The sequence below is a fragment of the Ictalurus furcatus genome, chromosome 26 (assembly GCF_023375685.1).
Source record: "Ictalurus furcatus strain D&B chromosome 26, Billie_1.0, whole genome shotgun sequence".
Taxonomy (NCBI): Eukaryota; Metazoa; Chordata; class Actinopteri; order Siluriformes; family Ictaluridae; genus Ictalurus; species Ictalurus furcatus.
Window position 1 is genome coordinate 12,153,136 of NC_071280.1, and position 25,673 is coordinate 12,178,808.

Sequence of the window (25,673 nt, forward strand, 5' to 3'; positions counted from 1 at the left end):
TGTGCCTTAATTCCTCAGAAAGGTTTTGGGGGGCGTCACAACAAGAGTAGCGAAGTACTCTACAACACGTAATGTTTTGTGTAAACAACTTGCGTAGGATTAAAACGTGTTATTAAATCAGAAAGGCGACTGACCGGAACGAGTTGTTTAGTTTTAGTTCACTAGACAAAGACGTTAAAGGAGGCAGGAGCGGAGAAAAGAGGTACACATGTTGTAGTTCTTCACCTCAGCTGTCTGCCTCTTGTGCTTTATACTACTGTACATTCACAATGGTGCCATTTTGTGTCCTTCGTTTGCAGCAAATGTCGCTTCTGTTTCATGATTGAAAAGTTCTGGTACTTTAGTACTCATGGCAGGAGTTCATTCTGTTCTCTGATAGGTATAAATAAGTTTGGTGGCAAAGCGGAACCATTGAGGAGTGGTCGTGTTTCTCCAGGTCATTAATCCAGAGCACTGAGATGGCGGTCCTGTACCACAGAGTTCGTTGTCTAAAGCTCTTAAAGGTAGTTTCTCACAGTTTCATTCATGAACATGAGGCTTTCATCATGAATATGAAACAACAAAAAAAAACTTCCTGTTTTTAAAACGTCTCGGTCCAAAGGCTTCTCTCTGAGGGTGTAAAAAGGGTTGTTAATCCCTGGTTGTGAAGGGGTTGTTAATGAATCCCCTCTGGATTAAAGGGGAAATCTAAACTGCAACACATGAGATATGTTTACACTGAAAGATTTGTGATGGGTTTAGAGAGTCTAGTGCTGTATTTGTTGGTTGATGCTGTATTTTCATTATTCTTGCGAGAAGTTTGTGGTTGTGTGAGGCTCTGACATCACAGGAGGACATGTGCCATGTTTATATGGAGTTATAGGTTTGATTATATGTAGAACGTACACCTGTGAGCCGTAACATTAAAACCACCTGCTTAATATTGTGTAGGTCCTCCTTGTGGAGTCCTCTCGTGGAGTCCATGCCTCTGAACCGGTCGAGGCATGGACTCCACGAGACCTCTGAAGGTGTACTGTGGTATCTGGCACCAAGACGTTAGCAATAGATCCTTTAAATCCTGTAAATTGCGAGGTGGGGCCTCCATGGATCGGACTTGTTTGGCCAGCACATCCCACAGATACTCGGGACTCGGAATTTGGAGGCCGAGTCAACACTTTGAACTCTTTGTCATGTTCCTTAAATCATTCCTGAGCAATTTTTACAGTGTGGCAGGGCGCATTATCCTGCTGAAAGTGCCCACTGCTATTAGGGAATACTGTTGCCATGAAGGGGTGTACTTCAATGTTTAGGTAGGTGGTACGTGTCAAAGTAACATCTACATGAATGCCAGGACCTGAGGTTTCCCAGCAGAGCATTGCCCAGAGCATCACACTGCCTCCGCCGGCTTGCCTTCTTCCCATAGTATATCCTGGTGCCATTTCTTCCCCAGGTAAGCGACACACATGCACCTGGCCATCCACATGCAAGTGATGATTCATCAGACCAGGCTGCTTTCTTCCATTGCTCCATGGTCCAGTTCTGATGCTCACATGCCCATTGTAGGCATTTCTGGCAGTGGACAGGATCAGCATAGGCACTCTGAGTGGTCTGCGGCTACACAGCCCCATATGAAGCAAGCTACGATGCAGTGTGTGTTCTGACACCTTTCTATAATAGCCAACATGAACCTTTTCTGCAATTTGTTGTCCTTCCTTGGACCACTTTTGGTAGGTACTAACCACTACATACCAGGAACATCCCACAAGACCTGCCGTTTTGGAGAAACTCTGATCCAGTCGACTAGCCATCCCCATTTGGCCCTTGTTATAGTTGCACAGATCCTTACGCTTGCCCATTTTTCCTGCTTCCAACACATCAACTTTGAGAACTGACTGTTCACTTGCTGCTTAAAATATCCCACCCCTCGACAGGTGGCACTGTAACCAGATAATCAATGTTATTCACGTCACCTTTCAGTAGTTTTAATATTATGGCTGTATGTCTTTCATACATTCCCTTATTTAAAAAAAAAACAACAACCCTTTGTGGGTGGAGAAATATTTTTCATCCTAGAAAAAGTTGCTCATGAGTCCTGACAGAGAAGAGATTGTTGATTTGGTTGAAATGGTCTGGGTTTTATCCCGGAAGTATAGTCACTGCTCAAAAATTGGAACATTTAGGGAGTGATGATATTTAAACAGTACCAATATTATTCAGGTTATAAGTTATTATAGGTTCTATAACCTATCAGGGCTTGACTAGAGATAGCACCTCATGATGTTTGGAATGAGATCGTTGACCTGTTGACAGTGATCAATTGTTATTGCCACATGCTGCAGTTCAGTGGTGCAGAATGTCCGGGAAGCTGTCTTCTTGTTGCTACTTTTTCCATAGGTGCTGACTGTTTGGGATCAATACCATTTAACTTATTGCGAAAGATGTGGAGTTTTGTTACAGTTTAACCCCTGGATGTGTATGAATGCTGAATATATGGCAGAGTAGTAAATCTGCAGTGCATGGACCCCTACATAGAGGAAAAACTAGGTTGAATTTAATTATACATATTATCTCACCTCACAGTTCTGTGAAAAGATCAGAAAACCCGTGGGCAGTGTTCTCTGTATGACTGTCTTGTCTCCTGTAATATTAGAGTCTTCATATGGAAAAGTCATTCAGTATTTTAAGAAGAATGCCAGGCATAGCAACTCTCAGTACCAAGGCTGGTAATCCCAAGAAGCCAATCAGATATACAAGCATAAGTAAGTTAATGTGACTGTGCATGACTTTGTTCTAGATACCAATTAGAGCTCTCTAATGATGTGGATTATCGATAGTCATAAATACGTTAATATAATCTGTCTGATCCCTTCACTCTAGAGAAGGCAAAGCCCCAAACAATAGTTGATATTGGCAATCTGTTACTGCAAAGGGCCACTAAGCCTAAAGAGAGTCAGCAGTTGGTAATTGGAGAAGTTGTTTTGAAACCTGCCACACAGACTGCGTCAAATTCCATGGCCACAATCGGTCCTGTTCCTGCAAACTCCAAGACTGTAGCAGCCAAGAAACCTGTGATAAAAGCAGTACCTGAACTTTCAGTCATATCCACGCCTACTTTCACAACAACAGTGGCTAAATGTGCTGACAGTTTATTTGAAACAACCACATGTGTGAAAAAAGTTGAAGAGACAGTCCCTGAAGCTTCAGTCACCAGAGACAACCGGTCTACCAAAGCATCTGCTTCATCAGAATTGTCTCCACCTGTCTCCACAGCATTCAGTGTTTCTCTAAAAGAAATGACAGAAGGTACACATGTCCCCAGCAATGTCATTGATGAAACAACAAATACCCGTCATGCAATACCTGAAACTGGCGCTGCTCTTGCCCCTGAGACTTACTTTGGTATCCTTCCAAGTGGCGGCACAGTGATTCCTACTACAGGCAAAGTCTCTGACCTGTCTCCCAACCTGTCTCCTGACCTGTCCCCTGCTGTAAATGGTTCTACAGAAGCCACTGCTGTTTCTGGAGATATAGAAATCATTCATGCCCCCAAGGATGCAACATCCACCAGAGCAGTCCACGGTTCTGAGGTAAATGAGATAATGCCTATGCAAGAAGGTGCTTCGGTAGAAAATTTGGACGGCCCAAATACGTGTACACACAGAATACCTGCCCCACTGACCATCACAGAAGTAAAAAATTCCCAAACCCAGGGTATTGCCTCAGAACTTTCAGCAACTGGGGAGATAATAAATGTTCAAGATCTTGTTCAACATCTTTGCAACCTACAATCACCAATGACTACAGAGACTTCTACAGACTCTTCCTTCACCACATGTTCCTCACAGATACCTTATAAAGAAGAGACTATCGGTCATAAACTAACTCCGGATGTAGAAACTGGTTCTCCAGAAACAGCATTCAGGCTTCCCTTCACAGACCCTGTGGCATCACCAGTGGTTCCAAATAAAGATTCTGCAGTTCAAGTTGTTGCTCCTGAGGAAGTTGCGGTTTTCACAAGTCAGCCAAAAATAATGGATGCCTCAGCAGAAAAGGGTCCAGATGTCACACCAGAGACTGTTTTTGAACGTAACATCATCTGTAGCAACAAATGTTTAATGACATCCGATCCAGCCAACGCTGAATTAGCAGAAGAAGAACTAAAGACAGAAGGAGAACGCAGCGTCCAAGAGGTTTTAGAAGGTACTTGTCATGTTCTCTGAGGTCCAGTATATTTAAACCATAGTTCAGTACATGGTCATGATGATCAAGTGCATGAAATAGACCTGCTCCATCATGACTCACTTTTTATCCAAACCAACTTGCAGTAGCCGTGAGTTCATTTCTGCTGGTAGCTGTCACGATTATTTGTTATATGTGAGCAGTTCTACGACATAATGAGCCCAGTCTGTGACGTTTTTTCAATATGTTTTAAATTAATAGCAACATCTTGTGTAAGAACATGTACAACAAATTGCAACAATAATGGCTTTGCTGCATTCTGTCTAACACAGGAACTGGAAGGCAGGCTGATAAAACTGGCAAAATGTTATTAATGATCATGATAATGAGTCTTTATTGCTCACATATATATTATAGCATAGTGAAATTCTTTTTCTTCAAACCTTAGAATACCTGTTGTTGTTATTTTGTCAGCTGTAAGGTTTTTGTGTCTCATGGCACTGTTTAATAATTCAGTATATTTTATTTTCATTCATACCTCTAGCACAACTGGACCCAATACAGAAGCTGTTCCTCGATAAGATCCGTGAATTCTCCACCAAGAGCAAGTATGCACAGCTGTATTTGCATGAACTGGTAAAACACACCTGTGCTTTTCTGTCTCATTCATATTACCATATGCTAACACATCCTTATTGAATGATTCAGCACGTTTTTTTTTTTTTTTTTTTTTAGTTTTCTTAACAGCCAATTCCTTTGCCATGTGCCTCAGGTCCTGTGATGGGCTGCTTGATGCTGGTCCCGAATATAAGAAAGCATTTTCGGAGGAATTAACCAAGCTTCAAAGACTTTATGGTAAAGGAGATCTCTCATCATTCCCAGAATTTAAGTTCTCAGGTGGGTGGGAGTGATTTTTTTGTTTTTGTTTCAGTAAAATAATACAATATTATAATATTTTATTTGATGATGGTGTTTACTTGTAGAACATATTTTAATCTTTTTCTCAGAGCCTGTGTTGGATGAAATGAACACTAAATAAATGTCAACTGCCTCTTCATCGCCAAATAATTATTTTTATTAATCAAACAAATACTTTTAATGAACATTTTGTATTCATATTTTGTGATTTCTTTGAGAATCTTGAGAAACCTGACTGACTCTCTGGCCAACTATGCAACAGGAGAAAAAAAGAGCAAAAAATAAAAATCAATACATTTGTTTAATTGTTTTGTTTTTCTTCCATCTTTATTTGGATAGCTGTTAGTTTGATAGTTTCGATAGTTTCGTTTTGCACTACATAGAGTTAAATAAAGTTTAAATTCTACATGTTTCTAGGTTAAGAAAAGAAAGAAGTACCTCTGTTAAAAAAAAAATTCAAATAACAATTGTAAGAAGTTCACAAGACAACAACCAACCAAAATAGTTTGAAAAGAATCAAAAGGAAGCCGTGAAAGTTGTCATGATTTCAGAAAGGCTGTGTTTGTTTGATTGGCAGTTGATATTGATATGTCAGTTTCTTAACCTGACAGAGGCGCTCCACAGATACGAAGCAGGAATCTGAAACGAGCATTACATCTGAAACTGTCAGTGCTTTTCGAGGGTTTGAAAGACGTTAAAGGAAAAGAAGAAACTGCTAACATTTTTTATTTCTTCACTATTAATACCTTGTTTTCTTTTCTTTTCTTACATGACTGTTTTTGTTCCATAAAGAAGAAACCTGAACCCTAACACACGAATCACGCTTGTTAGTTAAAATAAATCTCAATGAAATTTATTTGGAATTCTGAAAGGGTATACAAACTTTTTTACTTTTCAACTTACAAAACTGTAAATATACTGTACATTGTTTTTGTCCCCCCCATTTATTATGAATGAAAACCAACAACAAACAATATGGCATTCAGTTTACAACCAGCTCCTTCAACATTATAACAGGCTCTTAGACACAACATAAATGTATTAAACAAGAATAAAAAACACTGAAAAGCTTCATAGTAACTTTATAAACACAAATACAGCTCAGTCATATCATGTCAATGAGCACAAATGAGTACAAATCTCTGAATATCCACACTCCCTGCACAACAGAGCGCGTTCTCTGGGGGGCGAGAACCTTTTTTTTCGCGAGGCGCAGTGTCTCCTCCCATTTCATGAATATTCATGAGCTGAGCGGCCTGCGTGCCTTGCGTGGTGACGCAATGCAACAACTGCGGGTCCCGATTGCTGCAGCCGCTTGTCATTGTGACGAAGATTGGCACTAAGGTAAGCTGTCACTCAAAATCTTCTTTTTTTACTCCCTATCAATCAGGCAATCTGGGCTTCGCACTATAAATGCTCCAGGCGCGTGCATAGTAAGGCTCCTAGCCGAGGGGAGAAGGGTACCGAGGGTTCTCTTTTACTCCGGTGTGTTAGGGGGAAAATACCATGGCGGGTTTACAGCAGCGATTTTCTGTGCTGACGAAGGACAAGAGCAAAGCGAGCAAGGCCCAGTTTTTTTTTTTTTTTTTTTTTTTTTTTTTTTTTTTTTTTTTAAATATGATCTTTAGTGGAAGTGCGAATGGCGCTAGCCTGTAGGGAGGGATACTCCGCAGTCCCTGCGTTTGATTGATAGGCAATGGGCAGGCTTTTATTTCAGTTAAAGGAGCAGAGCGGATTAGCCCATATTTTGTTTACAACTAGACGAGAATGTTTTCTCATGCGGAACGGATGACTTTTTAAACGCGTATTTTTTAATATACATCCAAAATAAATGAATAACATTTTCATCAGTCGAAAAATCTTTCAACTAAACTATAACAATCCGAAACGAACCGTTAGCCTAAAGAAAAGATTTCCCTTTTCTTTTCTTTTCTTTTTTTTTTCTTCATTCAAAAAGTAAACTACTGGATACACTCTACGTCCGAAACCGCATACTAGCCTAGCGTACTAAACAGTACGTTAGAATAGTACGCTCCTCGCGCAGTGTAGTGTTGTGACGTACTGTTTAGTACACTAGTATGCACTTGTCATAAACATGCTCAGAAGAAACATGGCGGCTCTGGTGTTACAGAAGAAAGGGAAATACCTAACGGATATTTATATATATTGGATTAGATTATATATTAATTATATTTTGCGTAGGTTTTCATGAGTTTGAAGATTTTATTTATTAATAAGTAGTTTAATTAATTTATTTATAGTAGTTTGAGTTGCTTTAGAGCAGCATTGCTAAGTGCGCTACTGCAGTGAAGACACACGAAGGCAGTTCCCTAATGTTCCCCTTTATTATTATTATTTTTTTTTATGAATAATATTGCTGCCTGACATAATTACACCACAATTGCTTTATAAAAAACAATACCAACACTTGTATCTTATCTCCCCGTGGTTCCTACGAGTTCAGTGAGCTTTCAAGCTCCCATCTTATGTTTCACAAGCACGCCGTGTGCTACATTTAGAAACACTGAGAAGCTCCTGTCACAGGATTGGGGAGGAACTGTGTTACTGAAATGTAACCTAGGCTCGTGATTTTTATTAATCTGTGAACAAAATCTGAAATGAATGGATGAAATCATTAAAAGATAAAGTATGGTTGATGTGGATAATGGAAAAACCGCCTGTGTGTGTCCAGTTGTGAAGCCTGGCGCTAGAATGCTCCAGCGTTGCCAGCAGCAACAGTAACTATGATGACGTCGCCATCGTCGGTGTCCATGGAGGAGTTTCAGGAGACTCAACAGGTGAGGAGCAGCATGCCTCCATCACCACTGCTGCTGCTGATAATAATAATAATAATAATAATAATAATAATAACAATTGCAGATTTGAAGTCAAAAATCTTGAAATGTTTTACAAAAAAAGACTAGTAGGCTTTATTTATCGTCCCCTCATCACAGACAGATGAAATGTTAGCAATGTTAGAACAGAATATATTCCCCCAGGTGCTACAATTAACATGAAACAATGTCAGACAAGAGTAACAGCACACATGTCAAAAAATGCATTCAGTCCAGACAATAATCTGTATAATCTGATGTACAATAAAATGTACAATAATCTGTACAATAAAATGTACAATGAGCTGTACAATTAGCTGTACAATAATCTGTACAATGAGCTGTACAATCTGATGTACAATAATCTGTACAATGAGCTGTACAATAATCTGTACAATAAGATGTACAATGAGCTGTACAATAATCTGTACAATAAACTGTAAAATAATCTGTACAATAAAGTGTACAGTACGAAACTCTTGCACAGTAGTATTCTTGATAATGCGAATGTAAACTCAGTTTATAGTCCTGAGCAGCAATAAGAACATGTAATGGCAATCATTTAAAAAATAAATGAATGAATAAATAAAATACAGTGGATATAAAAAGTCTACACACCCCTGTTAAAATGGCAGATTTTTATCATGGGAAAAAAAATGAAACCAAGATAAATCATGTCAGAACTTTTCCCACCCTCAATGTGAAAGTACAGCATATAAACATTAACTGCAAAACAATCAGAAACATCTTAGGTGAGGGAAAAAATTGGAAAAATAAAAGTTGCAATAACCAGGTTGCGTAAGTGTGTACACTCTTTTATTATTGGGGACGTGGCTGTGTTCCGAGTGAACCACGGTATGTAGACTTTTTATATCCATTGTAAAAGCAAAACAAGGAATCACAGTGCAGATCAAAGATGTTAGTACATTAACTCAGTCATCTTCATTAACCTCTTTATCCTAGTCAAGTTATGGTGGATCTGGAGTACACTCAGTTCAGCACAGGGCATCATGCACACACACACATGCACACACTCATTCACACCTAGAGGCAATTTACCATAGCCAATCCACCACCCAGCACGTTTTGGGGAGGAGAACGTGTATATAAACTCCACCCAGAAAGTAACCCAAGCTCAGGATCAAATCAGGATCCCTGGAGCTTAGAGGCAGAAAGGCTACCTGCTGCACCACCATGCTGCCTGATGTTAATACAACAATTACATATGAATAATAATAACAACGCAAATAAAAACAACCCACAATTAGTGCAACAATCTCAAATTCAAATGCTATGTTTAATGTCTCGGACAAGCCATAATAAAAGTTTACTGTTTTAAGCTGTTCTTTGCTGTTTTTGTATGTATTTATACTGTGGAAGTCATTTTGACCCATAACGTAATGGATGTAACTTTTTTCCCAACATAACAGGAGGGTTAAGATGGGTTATACTGTTTCAAAAGATCAGTAATATGCCAGAGCTAAACAAGTTAGTGTTTTATATTTTGTTTTATATACTGGGGGTTTGAATCTCGCCTCCGCTCTGTGTGTGCCAAATTTGCATGTTCTCCCTGTGCTTCGGGGGTTTCCTCTGGGTTCTCCAGTTTCCTCCCCAGTCCAAAGACATGCGCTGTAGGCTGATTGACACATCCAAATTGTCTGTAGTCTGTGAGTGTGTGTGTGCTTGTGCCCTGCAATGGATTGGCACCCTGTCCAGGGTGTGCCCCGCCTTGTGCCCCGAGTCCCCTGGGACAGGCTCCAGGCTCCCTCACAACCCTGTGTAGGATAAGCGGTACGGAGAATTAGCAAAACCTTTTAGTCAATATGAAACTTAATTGGCAGCCAACATAAATTGAATCAAATTTTAATAATGTGATTAGACTTTCATTTCCTGGTGAGGATTCAAACTGCATCATGCTAAATTAGCTGAAGCTTTTTTTTAAAGCATGAGAATCAAAGCTCCGTTTTCCCTTGCATTTATGATTCAGACTTTTATCCAGAGCAACTGCGATGATTTCAATACTAGTGTGTAGCTGTTTAAATAATCATTTGGCCCAGGGAATATTCCAACACAGGCTAACGTATCTGCATATGAGAAGAAATAATAAATGACAAATAAATCTTTATTTAGATAATTCATAACTTTCATATTCAGAGATTCTTGGAAATACTCTCAGGGCATTAATTATGAGAATTATGGGAATAATGTTGGAGCTCTAACCACTGTGGTCATTGATGGGGGAAAAAAATGAGGACACGCAAGGCTTAACCCGAGATTTACCACCACTCACAAAACTCTATTTATAACTCTTCTTTCAATCAAAGCCCATTGTTCCTCCCTGTCATATGCTTTCAATCACATGGGGCTGAGTTTATATGAAAGACGGAGACAGACACAGAGCGTGCATGATCTTACCATGCTTTACTGAAGATTTTGATCGGGTGATCATGTCATGCTGTTCAATAACATGAACAGTGATGACAGAGTGAGCACATTTTAAGAATACATAATTTTGTTGGGCGGTTCGGGTTAGATGAATCTAATTTGGTGTGTGTGCTTGTGATTTGACAGGGGAGGGGGGGTGGGGCAGGGGAAGAACTTCACAGGCACATCCTCACTATGAGTGTTAAATACCTTTAAAACGAACATTTACTTGCTCAGATATTTTGCTTATTGTACTGAAACCCATGCAATTATAGAGGAGCTTATGCTGACAGTTTCTGCTGATAGAGCTAACGTTAGTATAAATACGAGGTCACAGACACGTAAAATCCCTTTGTCAACCGTTAACATGGGAAAAACGCAAGAACTTTCAACACAAACGAGACAGGCAGTTGTTGATTTGGACAAATGGGATATAACCGTACAAAAATAGTTAAAATACCATTAAGCACTATTAGAGTTATAACAGAAAGTCTCATACAATTAGAAATTTGCCCGGAATTGGACCCATGAGCACATAAGGCTCAGTGGTTAATGTTCTATGCAAGTGAGCACAAGGCTGTGGGGTTCAAATTCTAAAACTGAATAGTTAGACCCCTTAAATCAATTAAAATCAAGACAGTTAACCCCTATCTGATCTACCATATTCTTGGACAAAGGGATTCAACTGTAAATCTCTTCAGAAACAATGCATCTGTCAAATAATTAAATATAAATTCCTAGAAAAAGTTGTGTGTGAGTGTGTGTGTGTGTGTGTGTGTGTGTAAACCTCATGTCCCCCCTTAGGCTCTTATCCTTGTACATAAGCACCCCCTTTTGTTTGCCTTTTTCTCCTTCCAGTTTTGCGGATGAAAGATGTGCTGTGTTTTCTTTTACAAGGCCTAGCAACTGGTGGACCTGCTAGCTTCATCATACGTCATCCAACACAGTGCTACATTTGAATTTGTCCCATATCTCCTCTCTCTCTCTCTCTCTCTCTCTCTCTCTCTCTATCTTCTGCCTAGATGCAGGAGGAGGAGCACTCAGTGGGAGAGACAGATGAAAGGTTGGATGAGGAAGAGGAGAGAGAGGAGGAGGAAGAGGAGGAGAGCGGCCCGGTGCCAGCCGACCCCCAGACACCCATGGAGGCCCAAAAAGCCGCCATCTACAGGTAAAACCCTCTTCTCTCACGTTCTCTTTTTCTAGCACTCTCTGTAATCATTTTCAGTTCACTCTGAGACATACGTGTGTGTATGTGTGAGACAGGCACCCCCTGTTCCCCCTGCTGGCACTTTTGTTTGAGAAGTGTGAGCAGTCCACGCAGCGCTCCGAGTGTGTGACGTCGGCCAGCTTCGACATGGACATCCAGAACTTTGTGCGGAGTCAGGATAAGGAGAGCAAGTCCTTCTTCAGCGAGGACCCTGAGCTCGACAACCTGGTGAGGAGTCTTTATTACCCTCCTTCTGTCCCACTAATCCCTCTTTAAGGAGAACTAAAAGCTACACAATATATCATTTGTTCATCATTATTGCAATATGGGACTTTGTGGTTGTGAGGAATTGTGACTGATTGAAAAAAATAAAGTCCAAGCTTGTAATCATGATATTTATTGATATAGCACCAACATGCAAATGTTTTGTCCATATCATGCAGCAATAATGAGAACTTCTAGTATAAAAATAAGACGAGCCAAGTCTAATTATGCCAGGCCGCTATCAATTGGACATCATTTCTCCTGTATAAATGAATGATGCAGGGTCTCTGATGGGATGTTAAGGGCCTGTTAGCTTACAGCGCTTGTGTAAGTGTATTTCAGTGGTCAGGAGGCAGTCAGGTATCTAATATCCATCCTTATTCTGCAGTGGAGTTATTTATTATCTCAGAGCCTGGAAGTGGTGGCTTTGAATTAAACTAGGCAGTACCAGGCAAATACATTGAAATTCAAATGATATAACCTAGACCTGAAAGTTTTGACTAGAAAATCAGTAGATAAATCAGCTAGCAAAGGCTTTAGACAAATATTGTCCCACAGATTAATAATAAAATGTAATGTGTAAGTTGTAGAATGTGCTGCTATTTTATTAGATGTAGTAACAGGCTACAAATAAGTTTTGCATTGATGGTGCAGCATATAGGTGTTTTTTATTTTCGTTTGTCAAAATTGAAAAATGCTTCTAGACCTACAACAGCAATGTGACAAGTTTAAAATCATGATAAAATCAGGTATTTTTTGGTGCAATCTGTGGTTATTTGTTTCTTTGGGTTTTTGGGTTGCATTTTATAGTAAAGAAACTTAACTAAATGCACATACACCTAAATTGTATTTTTTACAATTATTGCTTTATTGATTTGGGTTGTTGTTGTTGTTTCCCCCTTCAATTATACTGAATGTGCATTTGCTGTGGCTAGTCAGTAGGAAAGGGTAATGATTTTTGTGCATAAGATATAACTGCCCAATCGATATTTTCTGCTGTATTGCTACATAGAATTTTTTTTATTTTTTATTTTTATCATTATATGTCCTGATATCTTTTCTCATACAAGACAGAAAGCAGGAATTATAGGCCTTTCTTAGAGGACGCAGGGGAGGACATTATCACTGAAACAGCTGCCAAACGCTGAAATATGAACTTGGGCTGCTATGCTGTGTCACTGTTGATCTAATGGAGCCTCTGTACCATACAATGATTTGAAACAGATGGTGAAGGCAATTCAGGTGTTGCGTATCCACCTGCTGGAACTGGAGAAAGTGAGCGACCTGTGTAAAGACTTCTGCAGCCGCTACATCGCCTGCCTGAAGACTAAGATGAACAGCGAGACTCTACTGAGCAGCACTGATCCGACCAGTCCATACTCGCCTACACAGGCTCAGGTACACACACTCACACTCCTGCACATACACGTAGTCTACTGGTACAGAACTTAAACATAATGTACTGTATGTCCACATATGTGTTATATATATATATATACACATGCATATTCCATATTTTTATTAGTTGTAAATATATTTTGGTGTGCAAACTAAACATCAAACAAGACGTTATCTTATATAGATAAGATAGTGCTTTGAGTGTTATGTTACTAGATGTAGAATAGTCATGTAATTTCAAAGCTATATTAGAAAAAATGTGATTTGCAGTATTGATATGCAACGGATATGTCTAGTTTTTTCCCCCTCATTTTTGGACTTATATTTTTCTGGCCCAGAAATGAACTCCGCCCCCAAATGCTCAGTTTTGCCTATTTTTGTTTAAAAGGCAAATCATGAAGTATACTCATGAAGAGAATGTTCTTTTCTGCAATTGCAGTTCACCTCACAGCCAGCAGAAGGCTCTAAAAAAAATTACAAACTACCCCATTTGATGTTTAAGCATATAATTATGTATAATAAGGTGTTTAAAGGGTTTTTCATCGTGTGTGCATGCGGGTGTGTTCTCTTAGACTCCTAGCTCTTTCTCTGGGACTATGAGTCCGCAGGGAATCGTCGTACCAACATCCGCCTTACAACAGGGCCTTACTGTGACGGCGGTAAACCCCACACAGGTGGTGTCAGGTATGTTTTTGAGCAGACGCACTGCTACTTTAACAACATTCTGTCCTTCACACACTACTATGGTAGACTATCTGCCATAACATGTACTGATTTTTTTATATGAGGCTTGACATTTTATGATGTGTGCTGCATTTCTGTGTGTGTATGGTGTACTCAGGTGGCACGGTCTATCAGCCCGTAACTGTTGTGACTCCACAAGGCCAGGTGGTTACCCAGGCCCTCTCACCTGGCACAATACGCATCCAGAACTCACAGGTGACACACACACACACCATTACATTTTGTTAACAATTCATGTGACCTTGATTTCCATCACAGTCCAACTGCAAGTGATATTAATCACGGACTATTTAAAGAACCACTGGTTTAAGATCCGAATCATTTTGTAGTCAACTAATGCATTGCATAAAATAATGACAACCGAGCTTACAATTTGTGCTTTTGGCTTTGAGAACACATTTGACCAGTTTTCCCTTGATTATTTTTACACAGCATAAATATACGATCATAGACAATGACTACACACAAGACAGGAGATGGTTTTATGCTTTAACTAGTTATTAAGAGTGTATAGCTGCTCTAAGAATGTTTGGCCTGATTGCATTACTGAATTTCACTCAAGATTACACAACTTCCTGGCCTTTTCATGCCATGTGAAATGAAACCATAAATATATTTTAAGCTCAAGTTGTCATAGCAAGGAAATGACGCCACCCCCAGGTTCTTGACATCGACCCATCTTTTGCCGTGTGGGAGGTCTGAACTTGGAATTTTTGAGCTTGTTGCCTTCAAGCTACAAAAGTGGGGGAAAAACATGGGACGCATGGATTGATCTAAAGTAACTACTACTATAGACTCTAGTAGAGAAGTGATATTTTATTTACTGTTGACAGTGTGAGTGGCCATGTTGACATGATGTCATATGCTGAACTTGGGGTTGATGAAACTTTCCGAGTTGAGGGGGCACTTTCTTTGTTTTTAACTAGTCAGAGCTCAGACATTTTTACAAGTTACGAGTTTTAGTCGAATGCAGCATGAGTTCCAGACCAGCAGTGTTTTAATATCAGAACTGAACCATTTTATCAGAACTGAACAGTACCAGATTAGGTCCCAGCACTGTCACAGGACTATATGTGACTTCACTCACGTACTCTCTTAGACCCTCACTCTTAATATATATACACATTCACTTTCTCTTATGCACTCTCTCTCACACTTGCTCAGACATAAGTATAAACACCCCATCTAAACCACTGTGTGTTTTCTCAGCTCCAGTTGCAGCTGAACCAGGATCTCAGCTTCCTGAGTCAAGATGAAAACTCGTCTAAGACAAAGCGGGGCATTCTGCCCAAGCACGCCACCAGCGTCATGCGTTCTTGGCTCTTCCAGCACATCGGGGTGAGGAAACATATTCGCTCATTTATTTGCGAATGTGATATTTAGTCGAATAGTTGTTTTTTTTTTAATGTCAAGGAGGGCGGAGGGAGGGAGGTGCAAAAATGAACCTTGTGTGACCTAATTAGTGAGATACCATTTAACCTATACATTTAAATTCACTGCCTCATTAACTCAGGATGTCTTTTTATCCTGGTTATCATACATGTTTTCCATATTTCTAAACAGTATTTTATGGCAGTATTTTAATCATCATGTTAGTGATAATTTGACTTATTTCAAATTTCTAGAAAGAAGAAGATTTATTTGTTAATAGGGTAAGACAATTTAAGCTTGAAAGTAAACTGTATTAGGCTTAATAATAGTATTTTAGTTATACAATAATCTCATAATAAGAAGTATTAGACTTGCCGATATTCAAGATATTTTCGCTTACAGTACACTAAAGCGCTTGTTTTGGGTTTTTTTGCACATGACTGTGTAATAAATCAAATTTCTTGTCACATCCAGACTCATCTGACAAAAGAAAAGCTCACCAGAGTAGGTCATGACCGGGTGTAGGAAAAAAGAGAGTTAAGAAAGGTTTGGGAAGGGGATGACAGACACATGATGGCTGGAAGCAGGCATTCCACACATGGCCGTACAGCACACACACACACACACACACACACACACACGCGTCAGCTCTCTCATCTGACTAGACGGTTGGAGGAGCTAAAGAGATCAGGCGTGGAATGGACTGTCATCTCACAGTAAGATATTGTTCTAATGAGACTGCGGCTGACACACACCGCTCGGATTTGTAGCACATAAGAATTAATGAGGCAATAATTTCAGGTACGCACCCGATTAGGAAAATCCACGAGTCCACACCATTCGCAGTGGTCAGTTCAGTTAGTGGAATTTACGTCGTTAAATGGTAAATGGTCTGCACTAATATAGCGCTTTTTTAACCTCAGCGGTTCCAAAGAGCTTTACACTGATTCTCATTCACCCATTCACACACACACACACACACCAATGGTAGCAGAGCTGCCATGCAAGGCGCTAACTTGCCATCGGGAGTAACTTGGGGTTAACTCAATGGATAACCACCTTTTTTTCATGTAAATTCTGAAAATTCATACTGGCTCATCCAATAATGCAAATCAAATAATAAGAGATGGGATGGATTACGAGAAGACAGGACAGAAACAAAATTAATGGTAATAAAAAAACTGCTTAAATTGAAAAGGGTGAGTGCATCAGATCACCTAGAGATAAACTCAAATCGAGTGGGGCGGGACATACAGACTCGACTACGTTATTCTAACGGTATAAATGTTTGTGCCTCAGCATCCATATCCTACAGAAGAAGAGAAGAAGCAGATTGCACTGCAGACTAACCTCACCCTGCTGCAAGTCAACAACTGGTGAGTCAACATCAATGAATAAAAGAACGAAACGGCTCTTTACTAGCAGTGCAAAGGAAGCAAATAGATTCGAATGAATCAACACAAATCATGCCTGTTCTTTGGGGGTTTCCTCCAGGTAGTCCGGTTTCCTCCCCCAGTCCAAAAACATGCGTTGTAGGATGATTGGCATTTCCAAATGGTCTGTAGTGTGTGAATGTGTGTGTGATTGTGCTCTGCGATGGGTTGGCACCCCAACCAGGATGTCCCTTGCCTTGTGCCCCGAATTCCCTGGGATAGGCTCCAGGCTTCCCTGCGACCTTTTTGTTTCGACTCAGTTTATAATCACAACAGGACGCGTTGAGATTATTCCTGGTTTTCCTCACTGATCATTTCTGATTGGTTAAACCAACATCCCTGATTTCTCAGGTTCATCAATGCGCGAAGGCGGATCCTGCAGCCGATGCTGGACGCCAGCTCATCAGAGGCGCCCAAGAACAAGAAGAAAACACCACAGACTCGTCCACTTCAGCGCTTCTGGCCAGACTCCCTTGCTTCCTCAGTCTCCCAGCAACAAGTTACCATGGAAGATGGTATGTTCAAGTACATACTGTGGTTATAAATAAACACTGTGATATTTACGGCTGGGGGTTAACAAAGAGCTCTTTGGTTTTGAAATGAATTGAAGAAGTGAAGCACCATTTAAAGGTGCAGTTTGTCATTTTTAAAGTGTTTCTAAACTTTAGAAAAGCTGTGATTCACAATATTGCCATACAGTGGGTCTGGCTACTTTCTTCATTTTAGACTACAGTTTACATTTTTCTGGCCCCGAAATTGGCCTTCCCTAGAAGGAAACCCAAGAGGAATGAGTTGTTTTAAAATAAAAGGGGGTCTGTTAGAGCAAAGGGGGAAGGCTTAGTAGTGGTTTCAGTGCATTTGCAGTATGACTCACAGGTAACAAAATCACAAAGCACGCTAAAATCACAAACCGCTCCTTTAATTTGCCCTATTGATGTTCACACAGCTTGGATCGATGTTGAATCGAACACCATTTTATTGTTGTTGATGCACTCAGGTACCATGGTATCAGTCAGCATGGTAGGAGGAGAGGACGGGCTGCAGACACTGTCGTCGGACGGAGCGACGCTGGCCATGCAGCAAGTGATGATGGGAGGCCACAGCGAGGATGATGAAGACGACGATGAAGAAGATGAAGAGGACAATCTATCCCACTCCGACATGACCAGGCTAGGTCTTGAAACCAGCGACTCACTGTAGGAATGAGAAATTAGATTTACACACACACACACACACACACACACACACACACACACACACACACACACTGCCAGGGATGTCGAGAGACACAGTAAATGTTAGCAAGATATTGTTTAAGAAAGTGAAAAAAAATGAAGACAGAAAATGAAAAGGAACGAAAGAAGGAGAGACATTTTCTCACTGTGTGGTCAAGTGCATGGTCTCGTACTGTATGTCACATTATGGACAGTCAGGTTGTCAAACATCCTGATGATTAATCGATTGGAAGGCTCAAAGCCATACACGCCAAAAAAAAAATGCAGTTCATGTACACACGCAGACACACAAATGATAAGCACAATCGTACAACATGTCCGGGGTTTCTTGCACAGTGAGGATATGCATCAGTTTCATTTCAAAAAAACATGTTTTTTGTTTGTTTGTTTATTTGTTTGTCTGTTCAGCAGCACAAAGGAAACCTCATGCACTTTTTAGTATGTTACTGTAAACAGCCATGTTGAAAACAGCCAAAAGAGAAGAAAAGAGAACGCGTAGGTCAATGCTGGATGATTTGGCTTTCCTTGTCCTCGTCTCCTTGGATGAGATTGTGTCTCTTGCATGCCTGTGTTTGTGTTGTTTTCAGGCACCAGAGAAGAAGAAACTATTTTTATATTTACACTGCTGATGGATCGGTGCCCCTTTGCTTTGGCTCAGTTTTGCTGTGTTTTTGGTAAAGGACAACTTATGTTGGCGATGATAAAAGTCACTTTTTTTGATATGATGGCCCAGTTTTGGGGGAATTTTGATAAAGCTTAATACAATACAAAGAAAGAGCTTTTGCTATAGTGATAAGTAGGGGGGGTGGGATACAGGGCCTTACATGTTTCTGTTTACGAATTGAAACTGGCCTCATTTTTGTCTAATTAAAACTGACCAGCACTTTCTGCAGTCTGCAAGTAAACCAACACACATTAAAAGTGACAGTTAATCAATTACTAGTAGCTTCCACCTCTGAGTCACAATACTGTCTTACACACCATTGTCGATGTTTCCTTTCAAAACCACATGCAGTTTATAAATGTAAATGTGCAGTAAGGTTGTTAATACAGTGCCCTGCACTAATATTGGCAAGCTTGGTAAATATGAACAAAGAAGGCTGTGAAAATTTGTCTTTATTGTTTAACCTTTTAATCTTTTGTTCCAAAAATTCCCAAAAATACTTTGCTCTCATGGATATCAAACAATTGCAAACACAACACAGGTTTATCCAAAAAAAATCTATGTTAAATATAGGTGTGCAACAATTATTGCCACCCTTTTATTCAATACTTTGTGCTACCTCCCTTTGCCAAGATAACACCTCTGAGTCTTCTCCTATAATACCTGATGAGGTTGGAGAATAATTGGCAAGGGATCTGAGTGCATTCCTCCATACAGAATCTCTCCAGATTCTTCAAATTTCGAGGTCCACGCTGGTGGACTCTCCTCTTCAGTTCACCCCACAGGTTTTCTATGGGTTTCAAGTCAGGGGACTGGGATGGACATGACAGGACCTTGATTTTGTGATCAGTAAACCATTTTTGTGTTGATTTTAAATGTCCAGGTCCTCTGGCAGATAAACAGCCCCAAAACATTAAAGAGCCACCACCATATTTAACCGTGGGCATGAGGTACTTTTCCATATGGCTACCTCTCTGTGTGCACCAAAACCACTTCTGGTGTTTATCGCCAAAACGCTGTATTTTGGTTTCATCTGACCATAGAACCTGATCCCATTTGAAGTTCCAGTAGTGTCTGGCAAACTGAAGACGCTCGAGTTTGTTTTTGGATGAGAGTAGAGTTTCTTTTCTTGAAACCCTTCCAAACAACTTCTGGTGATGTAGGAGACTTCAGATTGTAGTTTTGGAGACTTTCTGACCCCAAGACACAACTAACTTCTGCAATTCTCCAGCTGTGATCCTTGGAGATTATATAGACAATACAGACACGTCCAGTTCCAGGTTGATTCATAACATTTCCAGTTGACTGGAACTTGGAAATGGGCATTTTCAATGCTTGTGCTATTCTCTTTTAGCCACTTCCCATTTTGTGAAGCTCAACAACCTTTTGCTGCACATCACAGCTATATTCCTTGGTCTTACCCACTGTTATGAATGACTAATGGAATTTGAATGAAATATTAGATTCATCCCAATATTCTGATTGATACTTCCTCAATTCTACTGTATACCCTTTAGCCTGTGACTCAAAACTCTGCTCTGTTCCATCATTTAAGGAGTAATTATTTACAACCCCAATTCCAAAAAAGTTGGGATGCTGTGTAAAATGTAAATAAAAAAAAGAAAACAGTTTCTTTTTAGTAACACTTACTTCTCCAGCCTTTTGTTGCCCTGCCCCAACTTTTTTGAGACCTGTTTGCAGCCATCAAATTCAACATTACCTTTTTTGACCCCTTAAAATGGGACATTTACTCAGTTTAAACATTTGATATGTTTTCTATATTCTATTGTGAATAACATATGGGTTTATGAGATTTGCAAATCATTGCGTTCTGTTTTTATTTACATTTTACACAGCGTCCCAGCTTTTTTTGGAATCGGGATTGTATTTAAAGGAGCTGTTTGTAATTTTAGAGCCCACTGCTGCCTATGAGGTGATTTTTGCAATTGCAATGAAAACACTGACTCTTGAGAGTTGCCTTTTAAGGTAAAAGGTGAAGAGCTGAGCAGCTCTGTTCCAGTGGGGGGTGGAGCTCATTTCTGGACCAGAAAAATGTAAACAGAAACCTTAAACAAAGAACATATTGAGAATCCCTTGCATCACTGTATTTCTAATCAAAATATGTCCAAGGAGGTATAATTAATATGATAAAATTTTTATATGTCTGGCAACACTTTGAATTTAAAAAAAATTACAAACTGCTCCTTTAAATGTGTTCAGAGGAATCATGTAGAGAGAAAAGAGGAGGCTTTCAGTATAAATAATAGTAAATAAAATAAAAGATCCTAGTACATGATATACCATAAGCCTATGGTATAAATCTTCCACTTTCTCAAAAAAATAAAAAGATAATGCCTTATTTGGCAGATTTTGTTTTGTGTCAGTTCCTCTCATCAGTTCTTCTTGAATCCCTTTCCAGCATTTGAGTACAGGAAGTGCTGCAAAAAAAAAGAAACACCCATCAGCTGCAGGTTGTGCCTTCTTGTCCCTATACTGCAAAAGGCCATTTGTGTAATGGATGCAGGGAAAGTCGACAAAGGTGTGATTAAAACAGAATTAAACCCATGGTATTTTTATTTTTAGCAAATATTATACAAGAAGGGGAAGCTTATAAATTTTTCATAAACAGTCCATAAGAGTTGGATCAAATCAAGGCTTTTGATTAAGAACACAATCACCATTTCTATATTTATCTCTATTATTGCAATGGAACACTTACAAGTTGCCATTTTGGCCTCCGTGAACATTTTTTTCAACACAACCGAGCTGAGACACTTAGTGTTTTGAGTATGTAAAGATTTATTGCATGGGTTTGTACTTTATTGCTGTAAAGAAATAAAAACACTATTATTTCCAAGCATTGTTATACTTTACAGTAGAAAACGTGTAGGCCTACAGACGATGTGTGAAGTTGCACAATGTAAACTATTAACAAAAAAAAAAAAGTACAGTCGGCCAGTTTTGAATTTCTTAAATCCTTTACTCCTGGTATGCTCCATGTCACGTCCATTAAAACTGTAGCCGATATTTTTTTGTTGTTGTAGTAGTTGTTGTTTTTTGATTGCATTTTGCCAAATCATAACGTTTTTGATTTCTGAAATCCGTTCATTTTAAAGTATGAGGTCTTGTGTCATTTCGGATTTCGATTCAGTTTTTTTTGTTGTTGTTGTTCACTTTCTCTCAAGCTTTATCACAGTGTGGGTTTATTTTTCAGCCGTCGTTGCGTGTAGTGAAAAGATCGGCACTGATCTGACTTCATTTAGTTTTGCATGGTGGGTTTCCACATGCTGCATGTTTCACTTCGAGCTTTATAAACCGAACACCTCACCTGAATATGCTAATGTGATGCTAACAGGACTTGGCTAACAACGAATGAGTATGATTACATGGGCATAATGCTAATGTGCCCCCAGTAGCCTTCAGTTATTATTAGAAACATTTTTCAGGTGAAATATTCAATTAAAAAATTTAACTCTTTTTATGCTACTCGAGCTGCTTTTCACACTCGCGCTCATGTTTGCCTTTCTCTGTTTTATAATAAACTCAATAATTGAGTAAAGAGGCTTTGCTCGTTGTTTGTTTATTTTGATGTTTTATAGCTCCCAAAAAAATGTTCCAGTTACATCTGCTTGTCCAGTTACATAGAAAATCTTACTGTGCTGATTAGAGTGTGGCAATTAATTTAAAAATGGTCAGAAAATATAAAATTATTGTTTCAAGCCTGTGAGGAAAAAATATATATTTTGTTTTAGAAAATACTACAAAAAAATATATTTTTGCCAATGTAAGGACACCATATTGCCATTTTCATAACAGTAGCTATTATCACCCTTATGCTTACTGGTTACCGAAATGCTAGTTATCATTAGCAAAGAGGTTAGCTAGCTAATTGTGCAGGGCTTGTTTTTAATATGATTAGATTTATTATCCTTGCCCAGTTTCATGTTTTGGATGCCAGGAAAGCTAATTAATTAGGCAGCTAGGTTAAAAAATAATGACTAACTCAATTCAAACCTGAAGTATGATGAACATGTTAGCGCACAGTAGCACAATGTGATGACTGGATTTTTACGTCTCTCTAACGTAGCTGGAGAGGCTTGAAACCCTGGTTATAATGGAAGTATAGGTGCTGCATGCGACACCTGTCACATGTTGAAGATAGCTTCTGAATCATGTATGGTATGAATTAGCCAAACGTTGATTTATTTATGAGTACTATCTCTTCCAAACTGTTAATTAGCTAGTAGGCTATTACAATGCTGTGAAAAAGATTTCTTCTGTTTTTGTGTATATCTCATACTAAATTGTTTCAGAAATGAAAACAAAATCAAAGAGAATACAAAGGCAACCCAAGTAAACCCAAAATACAGTTTTTAAATGATAATGTTATTTATTGAAGCAAAAATGTTACATATAGTTATTCCTGCTAAAGGTGGCAGAACCAGATTTTAAGTTTAAGGGGACAATACATTTTAAAATACATAAATAAAAACTGTATTGTGTCTTTCCTCAGGTCGCCACTGTTTTATGTTGTATTTCGTTTGAAGATCTAAAACTATTTAGTATGAGATATACACAAAAACACATCAGCAAATACTTTTTCACAGCACTGTAGCTAGCTAATAACGACATAATTTATAACTATCTCTTTTCTAGCAACCGTGATGCAGTATTTGTGTACACTGTCCCGAATGACATTCAGTACATTCAGTTTTGTCATTTGTTTCTAATACAAGCACTGATACGTGTTTAAGATCCTAGTTAAAAAAAGTTTCAAAAATAAATAGAAATGAATCTGTGAATGCGTAAATAAATATATAAACACAATATATTACTCTCCCAAAAAATTCAGTAGCTTAAACATGTACTAATGCTTACCCATCTGTGACAGCACAGAGCAGAACCGCTTTTATGCTCATAAACCATATAAAGTGTGATTGTGCCTCGGTGAAGCTTGTGTACCAGTTGTGTAAAATAGTTCACAATCCATTACTAGTAAGATTACTAGGACACGTCTAAGTAGATAATGAGCTGTATTCAGCTGTCTCATGCAGAAATGATTCTCAAACAGTTCGTTCCTCTTCTTTCTAAGGGAAGAAATAAAGGAAAGAGATTATAAACATCATATAGTTTTGGCTTTGGTCTGAGAGGTTTTGAATATTTCAGTGTAGATAATAGCCCTCTACACTTTTTATGGTAAATGGTCTGCACTTATATAGCGCTTTTTTACCGTAGCGATTCCAAAGCACTTTACACTGTGTCTCATTCACCCATTCACACATACTCACACACCAATGGTAGCAGAGCTGCCATGCAAGGCGCTAATTTGCCATCAGGAGCAGCTTGGGGTTCAGTGTCTTGCCCAAGGACACTTGGGAATCAACCGCCAACCCTACGATTAGTGGACAACCCCCTCTACCACCTGAGCCACAGCTGCTCTTCTAACCTGATTATTCATGGAATACGCCAGGGTTTATCAAACCCAGTCTTTATCTAAAGTATGCATATTTCAAGGACTGAAATTTTGATGGATAAAATTATGATTTAACTAAACGTGAGCTTTAAAGCAGGCACTCAAAAATACACAGGGGCCCAGGCACCCATGGACGACGTGTTGAGAAAACCCACCTGGTTATTGAATTTCCCCTATGGGGGAGCAATAAAGGTGCATTAAATGTAGCAGACGAGTGCTTAGTCTGCTTGTTCTTCAAACCGTGTGAATTTAAGTGTTTCAGAAACTGCTGAATGGTGCAAAAACATCTACTGAGCAGTAGTTCTGCAGGCAGGAACACCTTGCTGATGGGAGAGTTCAGAGGAGAATGGCCAGACTGTTATTTTTATGCTGACTTCCTGTCAGCCTATGGTATCTCAGATAACTACTCTTTACAACCGTGGTAAGTAGAAAAGCATCTCAGAATGCATGTCACATTGAAACCTTGCGGCAGATGGACCACAACGAAGAACACACCAGGTTCCACTGAAGACTGGGTAAAGGCCAGATGATGTTTGAAAATGCACTGAATATCTGTGTAACCTGACTCTGAATATGAAAAACTTTCCCCACGTAAATATTGATCTAACTTTTTAACTTCACAAACTCTGAATGCAGCCCTACACCTGTATGATTTACCTTTTCAGAGACACGACTACTTTTTATGTTGTATGAATTTGAAACATTATAAGTTTGAGTAAACAGGATTTCTGCTTTATTCACAGTACAGGATAATGTCAAAATTCTTGTTTGTGGCAATTCTTCATACTCTTTAGATGCAGTTGAAAGTAATTAGGTTGGAAACATTATTATTATTATTATTATTAGAAGTAGTAGTAGTAGTAATAGTAATAGTAGTAGTAATAGTGGTAGTGTTACCCAGATGAGGATGGGTTCCCTTCTGAGTCTGGTTCCTCTCAAGGTTTCTTCCTCTTAAAACATCTTAGGGAGTTTTCCCTTGCCACCATCGCCACTCAGTGGCTTGCTCAGTTGGCATAAATTCGTACCTTTAATATCTGTATACCGTGTTGATATTTCTGTAAAGCTGCTTTGAGACAATGTCTATTGTAAAAAGTGCTATACAAATAAAATTGAATTGAATAGTAGTAGTAGTAGTAGTAGTAGTAGTAGCAGTAATAGTAGTAGTAGTAGTAATAGTAGTAGTAATAGTGGTAGTAATAGTGGTAGTAGTAATAGTAGTAGTAGTAATAATGGTAGTAGTAATACTGGTAGTAATAATAGTAGTAGTAGTAGTAATAGTAATAATAGTAGTAGTAGTAATAGTGGTAGTAGTAGTAGTAATAGTAGTAGTAGTAGTAGTAATGGTAATAGTAGTAGTAGTAATAGTGGTAGTAATAATAGTAGTAGTAGTAGTAATAGTAATAATAGTAGTAGTAGTAATAGTGGTAGTAGTAGTAGAAATATTAATAATAGTAGTAATAGAAATGGCAATAATAGTAGTAGTAGTAATAGTGGTAGTAGTAGTAGTAATAGTAATAATAGTAGTAGTAGTAATAGTGGTAGTAGTAGTA

General features: G+C 39.0%; 2 protein-coding genes across 8 annotated transcripts; both read left to right on the plus strand.

The window, feature by feature from the left end:
- Window positions 1-34: 34 nt before the first annotated feature.
- LOC128602406 (uncharacterized) lies at window positions 35-5,360 on the plus strand. 5 transcript variants are annotated; one of them, XM_053616177.1, is made up of 7 exons: window positions 35-202; window positions 380-503; window positions 2,630-2,738; window positions 2,857-4,179; window positions 4,703-4,766; window positions 4,931-5,055; window positions 5,166-5,360. In XM_053616177.1, the coding sequence occupies exons 2-7, from the start codon at window positions 459-461 to the stop codon at window positions 5,195-5,197; spliced, it is 1,698 nt and encodes a 565-aa protein (XP_053472152.1). In that variant the 5' UTR covers window positions 35-202; window positions 380-458; the 3' UTR covers window positions 5,198-5,360. The 5 variants fall into 5 exon arrangements, with proteins under 5 accessions (XP_053472152.1, XP_053472151.1, XP_053472153.1 ...); XM_053616176.1 differs by having other exon boundaries at window positions 35-503; XM_053616178.1 differs by lacking the exon at window positions 380-503.
- Window positions 5,361-5,611: 251 nt separating this feature from the next.
- pknox1.2 (pbx/knotted 1 homeobox 1.2) lies at window positions 5,612-21,151 on the plus strand. Of its 3 annotated transcripts, none has more exons than XM_053615688.1 (11): window positions 5,612-6,420; window positions 7,769-7,874; window positions 11,357-11,502; window positions 11,598-11,769; window positions 13,030-13,203; window positions 13,776-13,887; window positions 14,045-14,142; window positions 15,157-15,285; window positions 16,618-16,694; window positions 17,103-17,266; window positions 17,749-21,151. In XM_053615688.1, the coding sequence occupies exons 2-11, from the start codon at window positions 7,821-7,823 to the stop codon at window positions 17,949-17,951; spliced, it is 1,329 nt and encodes a 442-aa protein (XP_053471663.1). In that variant the 5' UTR covers window positions 5,612-6,420; window positions 7,769-7,820; the 3' UTR covers window positions 17,952-21,151. The 3 variants fall into 3 exon arrangements, with proteins under 3 accessions (XP_053471663.1, XP_053471666.1, XP_053471664.1); XM_053615691.1 differs by having other exon boundaries at window positions 11,363-11,502; XM_053615689.1 differs by lacking the exon at window positions 5,612-6,420 and having other exon boundaries at window positions 7,623-7,874.
- The last annotated feature ends 4,522 nt before the right edge of the window (window positions 21,152-25,673 follow it).